The sequence below is a fragment of the Tamandua tetradactyla genome, chromosome 5, assembly GCF_023851605.1.
Source record: "Tamandua tetradactyla isolate mTamTet1 chromosome 5, mTamTet1.pri, whole genome shotgun sequence".
NCBI lineage: Eukaryota > Metazoa > Chordata > Mammalia > Pilosa > Myrmecophagidae > Tamandua > Tamandua tetradactyla.
In genome coordinates, this window is record NC_135331.1 from 104,542,834 (window position 1) to 104,560,453 (window position 17,620).

The 17,620-nt window shown below is 38.9% G+C and overlaps 2 protein-coding genes across 3 annotated transcripts in view; one reads left to right on the plus strand and one right to left on the minus strand.

Moving 5' to 3' along the window:
• Positions 1–1,268, minus strand: part of CYP39A1 (cytochrome P450 family 39 subfamily A member 1) — a 198,767-nt gene extending 197,499 nt beyond the window's left edge. The window contains exon 1 of the mRNA XM_077161981.1: positions 1,056–1,268. The gene's annotated coding sequence lies outside the window, so the exon portion shown is untranslated. The remainder of the gene's footprint in view (positions 1–1,055) is intronic.
• TDRD6 (tudor domain containing 6) lies at positions 1,006–17,401 on the plus strand. 2 transcript variants are annotated; one of them, XM_077161976.1, is made up of 5 exons: positions 1,006–7,286; positions 10,825–10,964; positions 12,249–12,338; positions 15,809–15,872; positions 16,685–17,401. In XM_077161976.1, exons 1-5 carry the CDS (start codon positions 1,235–1,237, stop codon positions 16,726–16,728), a joined length of 6,390 nt encoding a protein of 2,129 aa, XP_077018091.1. In that variant the 5' UTR covers positions 1,006–1,234; the 3' UTR covers positions 16,729–17,401. The 2 variants fall into 2 exon arrangements, with proteins under 2 accessions (XP_077018091.1, XP_077018092.1); XM_077161977.1 differs by having other exon boundaries at positions 10,840–10,964; positions 16,685–17,399.
• Positions 17,402–17,620: the final 219 nt, after the last annotated feature.

Consider the following 17,620-nt stretch of genomic DNA (forward strand, 5'->3'; position numbering starts at 1 on the left):
GGGTAGTCACTGAGGAAAACTGTAGAAGAAAAGAGCCTTAATTCATTCATTCAATATTTTCTCAAGCACTTACCAGGATCCGAGGATTCACAAACAATGTTATTAATACCTCAACATGATCATTCTAGTGTATGGAATTCTTATCCAATATTTGTAATATGAAGGGAAATGCAACTTTATAAAAACAATTTTTATTAAAAATTACTGTATGAAAGTTTGCAGTGGAGTCTTTCAAGAGTTTAAAGGACAAGAGTCCAACCAAAAGTCCTTATGTGGCAGTACATAGAACAAGGGTTTGAAGTAATGTTTATTCCTCTTTATCCCCTTTTATGAGTCCATTTCGGTGTTAAGTTAAAAGGAGTATAATAACGGTCTCTACCTTCAACGCTGGAATGCCAAAGTCAGGCAAACAAAACCCATAAAAGATAATTGAGGGGAAAGAAATATTGAGCAGTCTTCATATATTCTCATCCTTTGTTTCAACTTTCATAACAAGTTCGTCCATTCAGACGAGCAAACAGTGTCATACAGAATCGGGGTTAAGCGATTTTCTCCAGGTCAGGAATTCATTGAGCAAACCGACCCCATTGGGGCGCATGCGTATTCGCACTGCCCCAGCTAGCAAGGGAGACCTGAGCAGCGGGCGTTTCAGGGCCTAAGGCTTGGTAACCAGCCACTGGCGCCTCCTTTTACTTTTCCCGTTTCTCATCAGGCACTCGAATGCCTAGCATCACACCTGGCACACAGCGCGCAATCACTATTAGTTGAATGATGGAAAAGAATGTAACTTTCTCGTCTGACCCTCACTACGGCCCCCAGCCAGGCCTTCACGCTGCGTCCTCCAGAGTCGAAGGCGCGCTCCCCACCTGGTGGCCTCCTGAACCCACCCGAAGTCCCCTCTGCTGTAGCACAAACCCCGGGCCCTCGGCTCGGCTCCCTTCCCGCCCCTAGCAGGCCCGACCTGCAGCCCGCGGCCGGAAGCGAGGGCGCCGCGCGCGGCAAATGCCTGAGCTGCAGCGCAACGGCGGGCGGTTGGCCCGGCCGCTAGGTCTTACCAGTCGTCGCGTGTCTTTGAGGCCCGGCGTCGGGCTTGTAGCTGAGGAGGCCCTCGGCCGCTCTCCTTCTCTTTCCCTCCTTCTTTTGAGCTCGGTTTTGTCGGACTTGACTTACCGAAGCGCAGGGGGTTTCGTGGGCCTGACCGCTTAGTAACCCGTGTTGGCGCTGTGCGGAGAAGATGTGCTCGACGTCCGGGCTGCCGACGCCAGGAGCCCAGCTGGCCCTGCGGGTGACCTTCGTAGACGTCCACCCTGAGGTGATGCCGGTGCAGCTATGGGGGCTGGTGGGCCAGCGGCGGGACGAGTATGTGCGGCTGAGCCGGGAGATCCAGGAGGCGGCGGCCACGCGCGGGCCTTGGGCGCTGGGCGGTGCCTCAGCCTCGCCCGGAGAGCTGTGTTTGGTGCAGGTGGGGCTGATGTGGCACCGCTGCCGCGTGGTGAGCCAGCAGGCGCAGGAGAGCCGCGTCTTCTTACTGGACGAGGGCCGCACCATCACCGCCCGCGCTGGCTTGCTGGCGCCCGGGCGCAGCGAATTCTTCCACCTGCCTTCGGAGGTGCTGGGCTGCGTGCTGGCCGGGCTGGTGCCGACTGGCGGCGGCGGTGCCGGCGGGGGCGAGCCCCAGCACTGGCCGCCCAGCGCCGTAGACTTCCTTAGCAACCTGCAGGGCAAGGAGGTGCAAGGGCGGGTCCTGGACGTGTTGCTCACCTATCGCCTGATCCTTCTGGAGGTGCCCAGTTTGTTCCAGCAGATGCAGGAGCTCGGCCTGGCTCGGCAGGTGCCTGACAGCCTCTTCCGCTCGCTACTCAAGCGCTACCTCTCGTCGGTCGCGGCTGGCATGGGCCCCGGGGGCCCTTTTCTCCCGCGAGTCCTCCCCAAGCAAGAGCAGCCTGGCCTGGATTATTTCTATCCCCAGCTGCAGCAGGGTGTGACGGAGCCCATAGTGGTAACTCAAGTGTGCCATCCCCACCGCATTCACTGTCAGCTCCGGAGCCTCTCGCAGGAGATTCGCCGCCTCTCCGAGAGCATGGCCCAAGTATACCGAGGTTCCACGGGGACAGAGGATGAGAACTCTACCAGTGCTGCCTGGGAAGAGAGGGAGGAGAGCCCAGACAAGCCAGGCTCTCCGTGTGCATCCTGTGGATTGGATGGACATTGGTACAGAGCACTTTTGCTTGAGACTTTTCGACCCCAGCGCTGTGCCCAAGTGCTTCACATAGACTATGGAAGAAAGGAGTTAGTGAGTTGTAGTAGTCTTCGGTACTTGCTACCTGAATATTTCCGAATGCCTGTGGTGACCTACCCTTGTGCGTTGTATGGACTCTGGGATGGTGGGAGAGGCTGGTCTCGATCGCAAGTAGGAGATCTGAAGGCACTGATACTGGGCCGGACAGTGAATGCAAAGATTGAATTTTATTGTTCCTTTGAGCATGTGTATTATGTCACCCTTTATGGAGAAGATGGGATTAATCTTAACTGTGTGTTTGGAGTACAGTCATGTTGCTTGGCTGACAGATTCCTTCAGACCCAAGGAATAGAGGAGGAAGAGGAGGAGGAGGAAGAAGAAGAACCAGAAGCAGTTCTTCAGTATCAGTCTTCTGCTGAAGAACTGGATGAAGAGATTTCACTCCCAGCCTTGAGATCTATTACGTTAAAGATGAATGCCTTCTATGATGCCCAGGTGGAGTTTATTAAAAGTCCTTCAGAGTTTTGGATTAGGTTGAGGAAACACAATGGCACCTACAGTAGATTGATGAAGAGAATGTGCAGTTTCTATTCCTCTGCCAGTAAGCTGGATGGTGTAGTTTTGAAGCCTGAACCTGATGACCTTTGCTGTGTCAAATGGAAAGAAAATGGTTATTATCGGGCCATAGTCACTAGATTAGAAGACAAAAGCGTGGATGTCTTCTTAGTTGACCGAGGCAATGCAGAACATGTGGACTGGTATGACGTAAGGATGTTGCTTCCTCAGTTTAGGCAGCTACCAATATTGGCTCTGAAGTGCACCCTAGCTGATATTTGGCCTTTGGGAAAAAGTTGGAGCCAGGAGGCAATTTCCTTTTTTAAAAAGACTGTGCTCCACAAAGAATTAGTTATCCATGTCCTTGATAAGAAGGATCATCAATATATTATTGAGATTCTTGATGAATCAAGAACGGGGGAAGAAAACATCAGTAAGGTAATTGCTCAAGCTGGATATGCCAAGTATCAGGAATTTGAAACAAAGGAAAATGTCCCCATAAGTGCCCACCCCCCGGGGCATGTTTCAAACCATTTTATTGCAGAAAATAAAAAATCTTCTGCCAAGAAGATAGAAGTAGAACAGAAAACCAAGAGAGATGATAAAACTGTATCTGTTTTAGAAGCTTTGACTGACACAACAATTGTTACAAATATTTCAACTGCTCTAGTTGTACAGGAAAAAGAGGGGAAAAAATCTGTTTATTCTCCTCTTACACAGAATTTCTTGGAAATTAAGCCAGGCTCTTCTTGTAAAGGAGGACTGGAAGTTGGAAGTACCGTAGAAGTCAAAGTGTCTTATGTTGAAAACCCTGGCCACTTCTGGTGCCAGCTGACCAGGAACATGCAAGAATTTAAAACTCTAATGTGTAACATTCAGGATTATTGCAAAAATATAGCAACTCCTTATCAGGGAACCACTTCCGCTTGTTTGGCAAAACGAACAGTAAATGGAAAGTGGTCCAGAGCTCTGATTAGCGGGGCAGAATCTGCAGAGCATGTCAAAGTAATATTTGTAGATTACGGAGACAAAGATATGGTATCTGTGAAGAATATTTATTCAATTAGTGAAGAATTTCTCAAGGTTAAGGCTCAGGCTTTTAGGTGTAGTCTTTATAATTTGATTCAACCAACTGGTCAGAATCCCTTTGTTTGGGATGAAAAGGCAATTCAAGCTTTTAGTGAATTTGTAGATAACGCATGGGAAGATAATCTAGAATTAAAATGCACAATATTTGCTTTGGCATCAATACAAGATGAAGAATTGTTTAAGGTAGTGGATTTGCTAACACCCTTTCAGAGTGCCTGTCGTTATTTGGTAGAAAAGAGACTTGCAAGACCAGTAAAACTTCAGAAGCCTCTGGAACCCTGTGTCCAGTTACATTCCTATTACTATTCTACACATGATATGAAAATTGGAAGTGAAGAGCCAGTGTATATAACACATGTTGATGACCCTTGGACATTTTATTGCCAGTTGGCAAGAAATGCAAACATTTTAGAGCAGTTGTCATATAATATTACACAATTAAGTCAAGTTTTGATGAATTTAAATACATCTCCCTTGATCCATGGAAACTTATGCCTTGCCAGATATACCGATGGAAGCTGGTACAGGGGAGTAGTAATGGGAAAAGAGCCAAAAAAGGTCTTCTTTGTTGATTTTGGGAATGTTTATGTAGTAACAAGTGAGGATCTACTTCCAATACCTAGTGATGCATATGATGTCTTACTTTTGCCCATGCAAGCTGTTAAGTGTTCATTATCTGATATTCCTTATCATATACCAGAAGAAGTCACATCATGGTTTCGGGAGACTATTTTAGATAAGTCATTGAAGGCCGTAGTTGTTGCAAAAGATCCAGATGGAAGGCTGATTATAGAACTATATGATGACAGCATTCAAATTAATGCTAATATTAACGAGAAGTTAGAATTACTTGGCTACAAAGGTGGGGCAAGAAAAAAAGAAAGTGAAGCAACCCTTTCAACAACTGAAACTCTTGAAGAAAAAAATGAAGATATGAAGTTGTCACCTATGGAATATTCAAGTAAGCCAGTGGAGAATAAATTATACAATAAAGAGATCTTAGAAGAATCATACAAACTTAAGATTAGCTCAGCATGTAAGGAACCCAAACTTTTACAAGGTTCAGCAAAGACAGATTTAGTCACTCAATATCAGGACTCCATGGGAAATAAAAATAATCAAGTGTCTCTATTAACAACAGAAAAGGAAGACCTTTTTGCTGAGCCACTTTTAAAAACCACAAAACCTGAAGTCACACTTTCGGAGAGAAAAAGAGAATATAACAAAGATTTGCCTCTTAGATTTTGTGAGTTCTCTCAAAAAATTATAATACCTGGCTTTAAAACAACTGTGTATGTTTCTCACATAAATGACCCTTCAGACTTTTACGTTCAGCTAGCAGAAGATGAAGCTGAAATTAATTGTCTTTCAGAGAGATTAAATGATATTAGAACAAGACCTGAATCCCATGTGGGTCCACCTTTGCAAAGAGGAGATGTAATATGTGCCATTTTTCCAGAAGACAGTTTATGGTATCGTGCTGTGGTCAAGGAACAACAACATAATGACCTTCTCGCTGTACAGTTTATAGATTATGGCAACATTTCTGTTGTTCATACTAACAAAATAGGTAAGCTTGACCTAACTAATGCATTACTGCCAGGGTTGTGCATTCATTGCTCATTAAAAGGACTCTGGGTTCCTGAAATTATAAACTGTAAGGAAATGATACATTACTTTTCCCAAAGGACAGATGAGGCTCAGATAACATGTGAATTTGTTAAATTTCAAGACAGATGGGAAGTTATTCTTGCTGATGAACATGGGATCATAGCAGAAGACATGATTAGCAGATATGCTTTCAGTAAAAAATCTCAAGTAGAACTTTCTACCCAAATGATTAAAGGCACTTGTTCAATGTCTACTAACAATTCAGACATTGACACCTCAGTATTTCTTAACTGGTATAATCCAAAAATGAAGATGGTGAGAGCTTATGCTACTGTGATAGATGGACCAGAGTATTTTTGGTGTCAGTTTGCTGATACTGAGAAACTTCAGTATTTAGAAGTGGAAGTACAAACTGCTGGCGAACAGATAACAGATTGCAGAAGTTGTATTCCATGTCCTCATATTGGAGATCCTTGCATAGTGAGATATAGAGAAGATGGGCATTATTATAGGGCACTTGTCACTAATATTTGTGAAGATTATCTTGTATCTGTCAGGCTTGTGGACTTTGGAAATATTGAAGACTGTGTGGACCCAAAAGCACTCTGGAATATCCCTTCTGAACTTCTGTTGGTGCCCATGCAGGCCTTTCCATGTTGCCTGTCAGGATTTAATATTTCAGAAGGTGTGTGCCCTACAGAGGGAAATGACTATTTTTATGAAATAGTAACAGAAGATGTGTTGGAAATAACAATACTCGAGATCGAAAGGGATATTTGTGATATCCCTTTAGCCATTGTTGATTTGAAAAGCAAAGGTGAAAGTATTAATGAGAAAATGAGGAAATATTCTAAGATTGGTATTACTAACAGTGATCTGCTCCATGAAAAGAGTGGTCTGGAGATGGCCCTTGGGTCCCCCAGTCCTGACGTTGGGCTTAAGAAACAAAGTAGTAAAGCTATACAAAATAAAACACTATATGTGGAATCACAGATAAATGAGCTTTCTGGAAGAATTGAAGAAGATTTAAACATTATTGAAACCAAGCCAAGTAAATTCTATGATCCTGAAACTGATAGCATTTTTGAAAACCCATGCAAAGATAAAATTGGTACTGATGCACTAGAAGGTAAAGTAGAATGTCATTTGGTTGACAATGCAAAGTTTGATGATAAATACCTAATTACAGGTTTTAATACATTATTACCTCATACTAGTGAAACAAGGGAGATATTAGAAATGAATTCACTTGAGGTGCCACTTTCTCCTGATGATGAATCAAAAGAATTTTTAGAACTAGAATCCATTGAGCTACAGCTTTCTCTAAGCGGGGATGAAGAAAAAGAAGAGCTGGGTCTGGCGCCACTGATTGTACCACTCTCCCAAAGCAGCGATACAAAAGCCTCCCTGGAACCATTTACAGTAAAGCTTCCACTCAACTGTGAAATGGACAAACAGCCTGAACTAGAACTACCTACAGCCCAGCTGTCACTAGATGACAAAGTAAATCCTTTGTCTTTCAAAGTTAGTCAGAAAGCCAAAGAACCCATGTGTGCTGAGGACACCAGAAAGTCAAGTTGTGTGGAATGTTTTGATGACCAGCACAGAAAACCATTACATCTACATGAGAACAACTGTGGGCCCAAAATACAGATTGAAATGAATACATATAAAGAAGAATATACAGAATATAAAAACAGGGATACCATATCATCATTGACTCCTTTCTTCTCTGAAGAGAAGTCCAGAGATGGAGGGAAGCATGATAATGCTTTACCAGATCAGGACTCAGGTTTGTGATTTTTTTTCTCTCACTTTTATTTAAAAGTTTAACTTAGTGTCTTTCAAAAATAGTTATTTATCTTAAAGAAAAAAGAATAAGTTTTATGTGATTTTTAAATTAGTTTTTTGAGGGAAGATTAAACTTGGGAGGTCATCTGATTTGGATTTTATGAAGAGCATCTTAAGCATAGGGAAAATAAATTGTGAAATCAACATAAAATAAGACTTTATGTAAGGGGTAAAGTACTGAATTCTTAATTTTGTGTTTTAAAATAGAATGTTTCAAATCTGTAAGTCTCCCAAAGATTATCACATCTAAAATGTATATAAAGGATCCATAAAATCAAGAGGTTATTATATTTTTTTTGGTAAGTTTAGGAAAAAAAACAGTGTTCCCTTGTCAATTGGTACTGTTGGCACAAATTTAAAATAGAGATCATTTTGGCAAATTTTCAAATTTAATTGTTTTGTTTCATGCATTTTTCTTGTCATTCATTTAGAAATCCTTAAGCAGAAAATAGATTTAGGGAGACTACATTAGCCCCCTGCCAAAAAGCTTCAGAAACATTCGTGATTATTAACGTTTTCATAAGAGTTGGGAAATTTTCAGTGATAATTTCCTCCATTAGTTTTTCTCCTCCTTTTCCCTTCTCTTCTCCTTCTGGGACACCCACAACACATATGTTCGTGCGCTTCATGTTGTCATTCAATTCCTTGAGTCCCTGCTCATATTTTCCCATTTTTTTCCTTATATTTTCTTTTGCATGTTGGATTTCAGATGTTCAGTCCTTCAGTTCACTAATCTTTTCCCTATATTTTCTTTTGCATGTTGGATTTCAGATGTTCTGTCCTTCAGTTCACTAATCCTACCTTCTGCCTCTTGAAATCTAACATTGTAGGTTTCCATTCTTTTTTTCATCTCTTCTACTGTGTCTTTCATTCCCATAAGTTCTGTGATTTGTTTTTTCAGACTTTCAATTTCTTCTTTTTGTTCATTCCTTGCCTTCTTTATATCCTCCCTCAATTCACTGATTTGATTTTTGATGAGGGTTTCCATGTCTATTCGAACATTCTGAATTAATTGTTTCAACTCCTGTATTTCATTTGGATTGTTGGTTTGTTCCTTTGACTGGGCCATATCTTCAGTTTTCCTAGTCTGATTTGTTATGTTTTGCTGGTATCTAGGCATTTAATTACCTTAATTAGTTTATTCTGAAGATTGTTTTCACTTTTTTTTAACCTAGAATTTTCTTGCTAGATGACTTTGTTGTCTGTCTGTTCTTTGACATTCAGTTCGGCTTATTCTGGACCTCTAGCTTAGGTTTTGTTTAACAAAGGAGAATTTTTCAGTTCTTGTTTTCTTGTTTCTTGCCCTGCTTGTATGGTGCCTTTTCCACCTTAGGAGGGTCTACTTAGGTATTATAGACCCTAGCCAGATTTTCCCAGACCAAACTGGCCTCCTGCCAGGAGGAAAGAGTCACCTGAGGGTGAGACCCAGCAGATTGAAAAACTTTCCTATGAAGTCTCTGAACTCGGTTTTTCTTATCCTGCCCAGTATGTGGTGCTTGTCTGCCTGCAGGTCCCACCAGCATAAGGTGATGCGGTACCTTTAACTTTGGCAGACTCTCCCTGCTAGGGATGTGGTAGAGACAGAGGAGAGGTTGTAGGCTGGCTTTAATTGCTTTACTTTCCAGACCCTGGGGTTTGAATTCCTTTAGGGAGGGATTCACCTGAGCTGGGCCCCACCCCACTCCTGAGGAAGTCACAGGCTCCAGACAAACGCTCAAACAAGCTCAATTCTGCCTATGCCTGGGGTAGTTGGAGCCTGAGAAGCCTTGCAGCTGTATCCAAAGGCAGTCAAGCCACAGAAACACAGCCACAAAAAAGAAAGAGAAAAATCCTTTCAGAGCAGGACCCCCATTCCTCAGGTTTACCAATCAAGAGCGTAAGTTGGTATGTTGCTTTGTGTACCTTCAGGTCTTATGTGCCCCCTCCTTTCCTTCAGGGCCCAGACCCTTTCAAGTGTGATGTGCTATCTGATCCAAAAAAACCTCTGTTCTTTTTTTCTTTTTTCTTTTTCTTTTCTTTTCTTTTACCATCCCTCTGCATTGGGGCAAAAACCAATGACCTTCACTTTTACTCGAGGTTCAGCCGAGCTGGAGGCCTATTTTTAGTAATCAGAATTTGTTAATTAATTCCACAATTGGAGCTTGGTTGCACTCAGCCCCTGCTGCTGGTAAAGACCCTTTCCTTTCCCCTCTGGGAAGCAGCATGTGGGGGAGGGGCGCCGGCCACCATGGCTTAGGGAACTCACGGTTCTGGGTGGGCTCGCAGCCAGTCCCGCTGGTCCATATGGGGGTATGCCACGTGTCCGGTAACTGACGTGGCCCCAGCACTTGCTCTGTACTGTTCCTGGCTATTTACTAGCTGGTCTGGGGGACAAACTAAATCCCACCATCTTTACTTTTCCAATTATTAACTTTTTAATGTCATTTCTACTGTTTTCTTTGTTTCTTAAAAAGATTTAGAAGTTATATTAATGGCTAAAAACTTTCCATTTTTATATCGATATTAGACTTTTCAAACATCAATTTTTATATTATAAATTTGAACCATTGTACAAAATAAAGAAAAACAAGAGAAAAAGGAAAATGAAAATCCTGTAATCCTACCACCAAGAAATGACCACTGTTAACACTATGGTGTCCTTCCTTCGTCTTGTCTTTCACCAGTCTGTATATCTGTCTATATATATATATGTATATATATATATATATCTGTCTATACATATATATATATACATACATCTACCTACCTACCTATCTAGCTATATATATATATATATATATATATATATATATATATATATATATATATATTTTTTTTTTTTTTTACATGGGCCAGCACTGGGAATCTAACCTGGGTCTTTGGCATGGAAGACGAGAATTCTGCCAATGAGCCACCATGGACCGCCCTGTCTACATATATGTTTTAAGAAATAATAATATTATACAGTTTTAAATCTTGCATTTCAATCCTGCAAATCTGCTTTCAAAAGATTTTAATTGCATAGTAAGGCAACCTATGGTTATACCATAATTTAGTCAAATATTACCTAAGCCTTCGCTATTTAGTCCTCATTGTCAGGTTTTAATAATAAATTCTAGTTTTGTGATAAGAACATCTGCTCACTTACTATCCTCTTAAAATATGGCAGCTTTATAATAGCAATGGCTGTTGTGAGACTTGTAGCAAGACCACTTGTAGCAATAGTTGCAGCTTTTAGTAGCGATTTTTAATGTTTGAAATCAGGTAACTGATTATATTATATCCTATTCCTCATAATGGTGCTGCTTTTTAAGGAAGCGGTAAGGAATTATTTGATGAGGGGGCACTAGACAAATTTAAAATAAGGTGGAACATACTTTATCAATGTATTAATTACATTATATTGATTACTTAGGAATAGTAAATGCAGATTAGGAAAATGATTTGCTTGTATATCTAGCATTATGAAACAAGAGATATAAATTTTTGAGTCATCACAGTATTCCATTTGGCAGTTCAGCCAGAGAATACCTACACTCTGAAAGGATTTAATGTTGGATCCAAATGCGTTGTGTGGTCAGATCTAAGAAACACATGGTCTAAATGTGAGATTTTGGAAATAGCCGAAGAAGGCACAAGGGTGAGTAAAGTTTAAGTACTTTATCTCAAAATGTTCTTGCAGACTGTTCAAAAAATTTTACCAAATATTATTAGACCAGAGAATACAATCAAGCAGATGTTTACCTGCTCATTCTTCTAGGTAATTTAATACAGTGCAAACGTCCATTTTTGAAGTCCATATATAAGCATTCTAGCAAGAAATCATCCCAGTCTCTTTCATTCCCTTTACCCCTGAAATCCCATCAGTCACCAAGCCCCACACTTTCCAATTCTTCTCTCTTAGTTGAAATATTTTACCCTTAATGCCACTGCCTAAATTGAGCCCCTCATTTCACAACTAGATTATTCTGAAAATCTTTTATTTGGTGTATTCAAGTCTTCCTTCAGTTGATTCTCCATACTGCCTCTGTGAAGTTTGTCAAGTGCAAATCTGACTACATTCTGCCTGTGTGTAAAATAAACTTTTCAGGGACTTCCAATTGGCTGTGTTTCTCCTGTGATCTGAAAACTACCTGCACCAGAATCACCTGGTGTGTTTCTTAAATTGGAGACTTCTGACCCTTGCCCTGGCCTCCCAACTGGGGTAGGATCCAGGAATGTGTATTCTTACACCATTAAAATTTGAGAACTGCTGGTCTGCAATATAAAAGCCAAACTCACTAACATTACATAGGAGGTCCTCTAGGATTGAGCCTTCATGTACCTCTCCAACATTAGGTCTAATTCTATTCTATCTTGTATTTTATTAGATGACCATCAAACTGTGAGTCCTCTTATAAATACTATTCTGCTTGACTGCTTCCATGTCTTAAATAATGCAGCTTTATTTGCTTGTATTCCATTACTTTCCCGAACTGGATATTTCCCACTTATCTTTAAAAATTTTAGTTCAACTGTTGACTCTTCCAGGAAGCATTACTAGCATCATTTCCTAAATCTCCCCATCTCCACCCCTCACTTCTACCAAAAAAAGTTTTATACCTATATTGTATTCTTAGATCTCCTCCTGCAAAAGTCTGTACTTCCTACATTGTAATTATATGCTTAAAGGTCTGTTTCTCCATGAGATTTGTAATTTCTTAAGGTAAGATTTAAATTGTATCCATCTTTGATCCCCAGGTACAGATACTCAATAATTGTTGAATTCAGTTACCATTGAGTCGAAACATCAGACTGAAGTTTAATAAAAGCATTTTCATTGCTTTTAAAAGTATTTCATTTTAAAAAGTATTGTTATGGTACATAAATCAGTTACAGATTTTGGAATTTGCCATTTTTTATTGTATTCTGTTTTCTTTTTTAGGTTTTGAACCTTTCAAATGGCATGGAGGAGTTGGTGAACCCTGAAAATGTCTGGAATGGCATACCCAAATTGGATAAGAGTCCATCTGAGGTATGTAATTATGTAATTAGTAATTATTGAGAGCATTATCCTTCCTTTTGAAAGGTGACAAACTATTTCCGAAGTCCTTGTTGTAAGAAAAATGTAGAAAAATATAACAATAAAAATAGAGGTTTCTGGATTTATGCCAAGGTTCCCATTGTACAAACTTGTTATAATGTTTTACTACTTGATTTTCACTTTGTGATTTAAAAATATACATTTTTTAAATGTATATGCTTGTTGCAGAATATCTGAGATATGTGGCAAAGTTAAAAAGGAGAAAGTAACAATCACCTGTAATACACCTCTCTTGAGACAAACGGGGTTAACAGTTTTTCTTTCATAATTTTCTATCTATATGGAATATAAGTATATGATCTCTATATTTTGAGAATGGTTGATTTCATTCCATATGTTATTACTGTTTTGTATTCTTTGTTCTTCATTTGAGACAACATGGGACGATTTCACAGGACAGTGTGTTGTGGCTAGGCATTTGAATTTATGCTATTTAGTGTTTGCTGAACTTCTCGCTTTAAAATCTTTTTTGATAGTTCCAAAATCTGGTCTTTCCAAGGTTTGTAGCTGCTAATTGTTTTTTACTTGAGAAATGGTTAGATTTCCCTTGTTCTTTCTATGTTGGGTAATTTTAGATTGAATCCTAACATTTTATATATTATAACTATTGTTTGGGTTTGTTAAAAATCCTCTCGGTGATATTGAAATTTTTGTTTTAATAGGTAATCAACCCAGTTCGATTCATATCACAAGTTCTGTCTTTCTTTGATTGGTGGTTTCAATGACAGTTTACTATTCTAGATTTTTTATATGCTTTTTGGGTCTGCCCAGTATATGAACTACCCCCCAGATTACTCTGGGATTTAGGCAATGTTTTAGTTTCCTAGGCTGCTCCAGCAAATACCATGAGATGAGTTGGCTTAACCAGTGGGAATTTATTAGCTTATAGCTTTGATGCTGGGAAAATATCCACATCAAAGCCTCATATCAAGGCAATGCTTTCTTCCCAAAGACTGGCGGCTCGTGATCCTTGACTACTCTGCCACGTGGCAAGGCACTTGGTGGCATCTGCTGGTCTCTTCCCTCTCTTCTGGGTTCTGTTTCAGCTTCTTGCTTCCTGTGGCTTTTTCTCTCTTTATCTGAATTTCATTCTTTTATAAAGGACTCTGGTAATAGGATTCAAACCCATCCTTAATGAGATTTGTCACACCTTAACTGAAGTAGCCTCATCAAAAGGTCCTACTAACGATAGATCCACACCCAAAGGAATGTATTAAATTTAAGAACATGTTTTTCTGGCATACATCTAGCTTCAAACCACCACAGACAATGTTTCATACTGTGTTTCACTTGTCAAAGCCTCTGCTGTGCTCCTTTGGTTCTGTTCAGTATATACTTAACTCAGAGACCTTGGGACCTCCATCAGTTCATATACAGTATTAAGGGTTCAAGTTTTCTAACTCTTTCCTATCTGAGATTTTTTTCTCCACACTTTCTAGATTCAAGGGTCTTCTTTTTTCAGCTCCCAGGGGCCAATTTTTTAAGTTTCTCTGGTGAGAAAGCAAGTTTCTCTCAAGATTTGCTTCTAGGCTATCCTGCAGCTCTGTGACCAAACCTGCCTTTGGGGTAAAGCAGATAGAGAAAAGAGAGAAAAAAAGTGATGGTGATTTCCCCCAATATGCTCTTCAGACACAGAGATCCCCTATCCTGGCTCTACTAGCTAGAGAGCCTGATTTTCTCTAGGATTTGTAGGTGTTTGCACTTCCACTCTGCCCCCAGGCAGTGACCATGGCTGCCCTTAGGGTGGGAACGGAAGAAAAAGGGAGGGAAAAAAAAATACAGAAATGGATTCCCCACCACACGCCCCACTCTCTAACATGTATGGACCCCTTTTTCTGATCTTCTAGCTAGAATTAGGGAATTTCTCCCAGAGTTTTTGCTGTCCACCCTAGCAGTGTAATTCTGTAATTTGGCCCACGTTCAGGTCAAAACCAGGAGTCAAAATAAAAGAAAATAAAACCTGTGAAACTCACCCTGGTTATGAGTAATTATTTAAAGTATTGCTTCAGTCCTCAATCTACTTCTTCCTGTTTACTTTTCAGAGTTCTCAAGTAGTTGCTTTTTGTATTCTGTCCAGAATTTTTAGTTTTAATCAGTGGAAGAGAGAGGCTGTAGTCAACTTAACCCATCCTGGCCAGTAGCAGACAAATATAAATAATTTTTGACAGTTGCATAATAATGGATGACATTAGTATGCCATGATTAATTAAACCATTTCTCAATGTAATTTGAAAAATTTCAGTACTGAGAAGCATTAGACATCTTTCTTCACTTTCTTATGTTAATTCCACTTTTCTTTATTTGTCAAAAATAACAGCCTGCTTCACTTTTATTACACTAGTATTTACTAGAATTTTCTCTTAGATTTTGTTCTTTTCCATCCATTCACCGAAGTGTTCACAGTCAAATACACACATACACACAAACTTCCCTACACCTGCAAATGGAAGAGAACTATTTAGGACTATTAAAAGTAGACATAAAATAATGTAGACACAACTAACTTGGCTTTTAATTAAGCCAGTTAGCAAGCCTGTAGAAAATTCTTATGTGTAAGGTTTTAAAATTTTTGATTTGGTTACCAGTGGAATTTAAATGACCCTTTTCTCAAAGTTGAACAAGCTTTTAGATATCTATCTGCAAATGAGTTAGTTTTCCTTAAAGAGTGAATATATACACTATCTATTATTTATTTATGCATGACTGTTTTGATACATCAAATCACTAAGATCTGGGAGTCTTTCTGATTGTATATTTTAAAGAAATTTATTTTGTTAACACTTATACAACACAAAATTGCCCATTTTAACCACTTATATGTATATAATTCAGTGATACCAATTCCATTCACAGTATTGTCCCATCATCACGAACATCCATGACCAAACTGATTGCAATTTTTTACAGTACTCTTCAGCTGAGCTATTTCATTTCATCGTAAGGATGCCTTAATAATTTTTGCATCGCATCATGCATGCACATAATGCTATTAGTTATTGAAATGAATGTAGGAGAAATATCTCTCTTCATTAAGTCTTTAATAAAGCATCTGTGGCTGACCATGGATAATAGGTTTCAATAGCAGCCCCTTGAACAATGATGTGCCTCCTACCTGAACCAAACACCATAGTTGTCAGGGGTTGGGAGTTAAAAAATGGATAAAGAGTACTTTACTCTCTATGTGGGATGCCCCAGTGGACATATTCCAGAGAAATGAGTATTTGCAGAATAGGAAATATATATGAGATGATTCTTTACTGTAAGATCAGATGGTCAATTTTAATAGGAATACTTTTTGTTGTTTACCTTTTTCCTGAGTTATCTATGGTCCTTTTTCTGGTTTTAATTGTTTTCTACTTATAATAAAGAATTGGAAGTAATCCAAAGGTTTCTTTTGTTAGGCAAAACTCCAAACAGTGGGAAAAGATCTTTATTTCATGTCATCGGATGATAATGCTGTAAAAGGTAATTTATTTTATAAAACAAAATACCTTTATCACACAGAATTGCCAAGTCTTAAAGATACCATTATCCTGATGCCCTGAATCAGAAATAATTTATCAATTTCCTAGAAAGTTAGGAGTAGAAAAAAAGAAATAGACACTTCAGCTGAATGTTAATTGGTGATATGCACCAAGAAAAGGATTTCTTGAAATGTCATGAGAACATTGTTGTTTGAATTAATCTTGAAAGTGAAATTGTGATTCTGATAAATGCATATTTTAAAGGATTTTCTCAGTGATTAGCTCATATATTCAAATGATCTTTGTGTGTCAAATAATCTCTTAGAATTTCTTTCTCGGTTTTTAATTTAACCACATGATAAGATTAAATTTGTTGACATGTAATGGGAATATTTGCTATTACATCTTGTTCATAAGTAGCACATTGGTTCTTAGCATTGGCGCACACTGAAAATGAAATCAACTCTTAGTGGCTTTAGTATTAGGTGAAAAGTACACACTAATCAAAGAGAACAAAGCTAACTGGGTTCAGCCTTGTTAACATCATTCTACTAAAATAGAAAATATACTAATTTCACAGTCTTTCATGGAAACTTCTTTTGATAAAAGGTACAATGTGGGAAGGTTTAAGAGTGAAAGTTAAAAAAAAATTCATTAATTCTGTAGGAATAATTCCCTGTAGTAATTAGAATACTCACCTATACCCTCCCCTTTATTTAAAGGACATTAAGTGTGTTGTAGTATCTATGTAAGTAATTTTCTTGTTTTTGTATTTTCTTTTCTCAACTTGAGGATTTTGTCTTCTTGTTTTAGAAAAGGGGTCTGGAAGTGATGTGGATTTAACTGTGGATCCATAGATGTGGCCAGTCAGAAGCTGCTCTTACACAAGTGGCATCTTGCCCAGACCACCAAAGTATTTGAGAAAATTGTGAGCATGCAACCATAAGAAGCTTTCCTTTTTGAAAACTGACACGTGCCTAAAACAAAATAGATCTCAGGTTGACAGAGCACTACATTTATGTATGTATGTCTGTGTCTACTTATCTGGGATCTTTCCTCTCCCTTTAAATATCTTATGTTTCTAATCAGTTGGGAGGATTTATTTTCCTAAACAAATTGCTAAAACATTTACATCTCAAAAAATTATTTTGCTGTCTTTTGAATAGTGTTTAAATTAAACTAGAAAAATATAGGTTTATGACAGGTATATAATGGTACTTAAGAGGATGGCTTTGTTAGTGGTTAAGTTCTTCAGAATTCTTGTCTTGTTTTTGAAGCTTTTCCTTGTCTGTCTAGTTAAACATTAGTTAACATTCTGTTTGAATTTGAAAATACTCTAATATGACACAGGATTTGAATAAAGTTTATCCTTAAAAGCATCATGGTCTCATTTCTTTAAAATGGAAATAGGGTCCTTGATCCTCTGTGGTTCCTTCTCTCCTCTTTAATTGGGGGTGGCATGGTAATATTAAATATCGATGTTATATGGTAGGTACTCAGCTGGCACTTTAAATTCATGGTTTCATTTAGTATCCTCAACCTTGACATGGATATTAATATGCTCTATTTTTACAGGTGAGAAAATTGAAGCTTTTAGAGAATTTAAATAACTTGCCCAAGCTCAAACAGCTAATGAGTCTATAGGCTTGATCAAACGTACATCCATCTAACTTCAAAGCCTGTGCTTTTAAACATGGCTTTGTATAGCCTGTAGTATGCAAAGAACAGATTCTAGGTTTTAGAAACAAG